We start from the raw sequence: 5000 nt of genomic DNA, 5'->3' as shown, positions 1-5000 counted from the left end.
TCTTCTTCTTCTTCTTCTTCTTCTTCTTCTTCTTCTTCTTCTTCTTCTTCTTCTTCTTCTTCTACATCGTTCTGACGTCACCTCGCCGTCTCCAGTGAATCAGCGGAGGACGCGCGCGGAAGGCTTTCTGTCGGGTAGCGAACGTGCGTGTGAGTGCGTGCACGCGCGGGGGTAAAAAAACAATAAAAAAGGGCGCGTTCTGCCGCCGCGGAGGGAGCGCGCGCTTCACGCCCACCGGCGGAGCTACAAATAAGCGCGAGATGACGGGTGGAGGGACACTGAGGCGGAGCGCGGCAGCAGCAGCATGGCGCAAGGTACGTGGGACTACTTTCTCTGCTTCCTCTGCGGCGGACTCACACAGGAACACAGGATTAGACATTTAAAATAAGTTTATTAGGAGATGGTTTAAAATGCATAGGTTAAATGTTGATATATATTTATATCTATATGTATGTATTACATTGCTCAGTCCACATTTTCTATTATGGGAATCTTTTATTTTAGTGCACCTCAAAGTCTCACTCCATTTATTATTATCTTTATTTAAAAGGGACCATGTAGAGTTAACACTGGGTCAGAGCGTAGCTGCACAGCTAATGTGCATCTGTGGCCCCTAACAGACCATAACTAGAACGGGCACTCGGTAGAGCGCATACCTTCGCATATCACAAGATTGGGCATTGAATTATGAACATTTTGGCATTAGTTTCATGCCAATTGGATAAAAATTGACCGTGCTATGGTAAAAAGAAGATGTTGACCTTTCCATGACCTTGACCTTTGACCCGATCGATCCCAAAATCTAATCAAATGGTCCCCGGATAATAACCAATCATCCCACCAAATTGTATGCGATTCGGTTTAAAACCTTTTTTGTTATGCGAATAACACGCATACAAATAAATAAATAAATACACAGCGATCAAAACATTACCTTCCGCATTTTCAATGCGAAGGTAATAAACACAAAACAATAAGACACACTGCAACAGTATATGTGGTAAGAAGAACACAAAATACACACAATGCAAAGCTACATACAGCACATTAAAAGTAAATAATAAATACATTAAAAGTACGTAATAAAAGCATTTAAAGTAAGTAATAAAAACATTAAAATAAAGTAATAAAAAACATTAAGATGAAGTAATAAAAAACATTAAGTCAGTCATAAAAACATTAAAATGAAGTAATAAAAACATTAAAATTAAGTAATAAAAACATAAAAAGTAAGTAATACACGATTGAATGTAAGTAATAAAACATGAACAGTCTGTGTCGCTCAGCGTTGTTGCTGCTCAGTGTTCATATGAGGAGTTGATGCCTAAGTCTTGTCTGACATGACGTCTGACAACAACATGGAGTGATGAAGAGTGATTACAGCGTGCACACACACACACATCATCATCATCATCGCCCTGCATGGTTTCAAAGTTACGATTTTAAAACTGCAAAGCATGTGAAGAATGTTCCTGAGGGGTTGATTGTTGTGGCCCCGCTGGGACCCTCAGAATAGCAGCTCAGAAAGCAGCTGGAGCACACACACACACACACACACACACACACACACAAACACACACACACCCCCACAAACGAACAAACACACGCACACACAAACACACACACACACACACCCCCACAAATGCACACAAACACACACAAACACACACACACACACACACACACACACACACACACACACACACACACACACACACACACACACACACACACACACACAAACACACACACACAAACACACACACACACACACACACACACACACACACACACACACACATGCATTGACCTATAAATAGTTTAGAATCAGGATCAGAATAGTATTTATTGAAGCCTGGGAATGACATTCAAAACTCCCCCAATAAGAAGGTATAGTCAGACCTCCACAGGTTGTAAGTGTGTGTGTGTGTGTGTGTGTGTGTGTGTGCGTGCGACATGTTGTGGCAGAAGAGGAATGTGTACTTTAAAGTGTGTATTTAACAGAACATAAAACCTAAGAGAAAAGCCTTCGGCATGTATCCATACGTCATCATCGTGGACTCGTTGACATGTTTCTGCAAAGCGTTTCTTTGACATGTGACGGCGCTGCGGGGTCATTGTGGGCGTGGCCTACACCAGACTGAAACATCCATTCATCTCTCATGGGAGTGTGTGTTTATCTTTCCACACAGTGTTTACTGTCCGCGTGTTTTAATGACCTTATTAGGCGTCCGCCGCCCTCGGCGAGACAGGTTGGCAAATGGGGCGTGGCCATCTTTCAGGGAGCGGGGGTCGAGGCCGAGGAATCTGTGGATCGTGCGTTTCATATCCGAGCTGCAGGGAAATAAAGATCCACTGCACGCTGCTGTAGAAAAGACTTTTCATGTCGGCTTTGCGGCACGCGTGTGCACCGTCTGCCACACGCGTGACGCCATGAGGGGGCGGGGACAAATCCAGAAAGACTTCAATTGGAAAGCTGCAAAAACAACACGTCAGTGTCGCCGTGGCGCCACTAGGCGGCTGCTGAGCGTCTCGTCTTCATGTGTTCTTCATCTTCCTGGTCGTTAACACATTCCTTCTGTTTTATTGGACTCTTTTGCACCGTTAGGCTCCGCCCCCCTCTGTGGAGCCGGAGGGTTTATCTCCTGAGGTTCGCTCTCATTGGCCGGGACGCTGCCAGTCTGTTGTGCCCAATTATTTATTAACGGCCAATTAAAGTTCACTAAATAATTGGTGGGGTCTTTGGGTCGTGGAGGCCTTACTTTGCGGACTTTCCCCGCAAACAGGAAATCAAAGGGTGGGATCCTTTTAGTCACCAGGACGCCCTGGAGAGGAGGAGTGTGTGTGAGGAGTGTGTGTGTGTGTGTGTGAGGAGTGTGTGTGTGTGTGTGTGTGTGTGTGTGTGTGAGGTGTGTGTGTGTGTGTGAGGTGTGTGTGTGTGTGTGTGAGGTGTGTGTGTGTGTGTGTGAGGTGTGTGTGTGTGTGTGTGTGAGGTGTGTGTGTGTGTGTGTGAGGTGTGTGTGTGTGTGTGTGTGTGTGTGTGTGTGTGTGTGTGTGTGTGTGTGTGTGTGTGTGTGTGTGTGTGTGTGTGTGTGTGTGTGTGTGTGTGAGGAGTGTGTGTGTGTGTGTGTGTGAGGAGTGACTCTTCGTCACCTCTCGGGGAATCCAGACAGAAACAGAAAGGTCTGAGTGTTCTGCAGTTTCCACAGAATGATGGGACATTAACATCTGATCCCAGAACAGTGAAAGAGGGAGAAACAGATAGATGCATGTGACCTTATCTCGTGAATATGAAGCTATATGAATATGAATAATACCCTCCTCTTCCTCTCTCCCCTGAAGACCTGGAGCTCGATGCCTGGGACCTGCAGAGCGAGCTGAACGGCGTGGACCACCGCACCGAGCCGGGCGGCGCCGGGCGGCTGGTGGTGCGGCGCGGCCGGCCGTTCAGCCTGACGCTCCAATCAGGAGGCTTCCTGCCGGACGGCGGCCTGGCCTGCACCGCGGAGACAGGTGTGTGTGTGTGAGTGTGTCTGTGTTTGTATGTGTGTGTGTGTCTGTGTGTTTGTGTGTGTCTCTGTGTGTCTCCGTCTGTGTGTGGTTCTATGTGTGTGCGTGTGTGTGTGTGAGTTTCTGTTGGTTTGCACTGCATTCTTCCCGTTCAGGAAGTGACACTTGAACTCACCACAGAGGAAAGGGGGAGGAGCCTGATCTTATTTTCCTCGTTAGTTTCTATTGTTCAATATTCTGGGCGGGGGGGATTCTTCTGTTATGGTTGGCAGCCCCAGATATATTTAGATATATTTATATAAAAGTTCTGCTGACTCTTCATCTTTAATCTCCTCGTCTTCAGCCGCTCGGCTCAGACAGGAAGCTTCTGAATAATCAGAGATAACGAAGTTCAACATGTTTTAAAGACGAGAACTTCACTCCACTCAGGAGGAGCAGAGACTTCTTCACGTCTGTGAGAGTCACCAGGATTAAATTCACGAGACTTTAAAGTCCAAAACAACTGTAGTCATTATCAATAAAATAAAATACACGGAACTATTCACTTTAAATTCACTTAAATACACTTAAATATACACTTTAACTGCACTTAATTTAACTTGAATACACTTCAATAGACTTAATTATTTTCTATAAATACACTAAAATACACTTGAATACACTTAATTCTTCACTTAAATAAACTTAATTACACTTAAATACATTTAATTATTCACTTAAATAAACTTAAATACACTTAAATACATTTAATTATTCACTTAAATACACTTAAATACATTTAATTATTCACGTAAATACACTTAAATACATTTAATTATTCACTTAAATAAACTTACATACATTTAATTATTCACTTAAATAAACTTAAATACATTTAATTATTCACTTAAATACACTTAAATACATTTAATTATTCACTTAAATAAACTTAAATACATTTAATTATTCACTTAAATACACGTAACTCTTCACTTTAAATACACGCGTCACTATAAAGTTCCGGAACCTTCCGTCTGTGACTTTATATCATATCTATATTCTTGATTCTCTCCCTGTGGCGTTCCTGTTGTCCTGAACCGTGACGGATCATCCTTTATGAAAACATAAATGTGAATAACTAAAGTTCAGCTTCTGATAAAGAAACGCCGCCGCTCTGGATCCCGGAGGCGTTTGACCTTTGACCTCTCGTCTCGGCCTGTGACGCGTCCTCCCGTCCCCTGCAGGCCCTCAGCCCTCGGAGCAGTACGGCACCCGGGCCTCGTTCGGCCTGTCGGCCGCCGTGGACGCCTCCCGCTGGAGCGCCGCCATCACCGGCGCCCCCGGCGCCCCGCTGACGCTGTCCGTGTGCGCCGCGCCCGACGCGCCCATCGGCCGCTACACCCTGACCCTGGGCCGGTCCGGGCGGGTCCAGTTCATCCTGCTCTTCAACCCTTGGTGCACGGGTGGGTGAACGGCCCCCGGACACCACCGGCGCCTGTAGAGGGCGCCGG

The 5000-nt window shown here is 45.3% G+C and overlaps 1 protein-coding gene across 1 annotated transcript in view; it reads left to right on the top strand.

Annotated features, from left to right (window-relative positions):
• Positions 1-133: 133 nt before the first annotated feature.
• tgm2b (transglutaminase 2b) overlaps positions 134-5000 on the top strand; it is a 14098-nt gene continuing 9231 nt past the window's right edge. The window contains exons 1-3 of the mRNA XM_056436483.1: positions 134-314; positions 3343-3513; positions 4734-4952. Of these exons, the coding sequence (XP_056292458.1) occupies positions 305-314; positions 3343-3513; positions 4734-4952 (400 nt within the window). The 5' untranslated portion in view covers positions 134-304. The remainder of the gene's footprint in view (positions 315-3342; positions 3514-4733; positions 4953-5000) is intronic.

The sequence above is a fragment of the Pseudoliparis swirei genome, chromosome 18 (genome assembly GCF_029220125.1).
Source record: "Pseudoliparis swirei isolate HS2019 ecotype Mariana Trench chromosome 18, NWPU_hadal_v1, whole genome shotgun sequence".
In the NCBI taxonomy this organism is placed as follows: Eukaryota; Metazoa; Chordata; class Actinopteri; order Perciformes; family Liparidae; genus Pseudoliparis; species Pseudoliparis swirei.
Note: the sequence above shows the minus strand (reverse complement) of the source record. Positions and strands in the feature narration are given on the sequence as shown.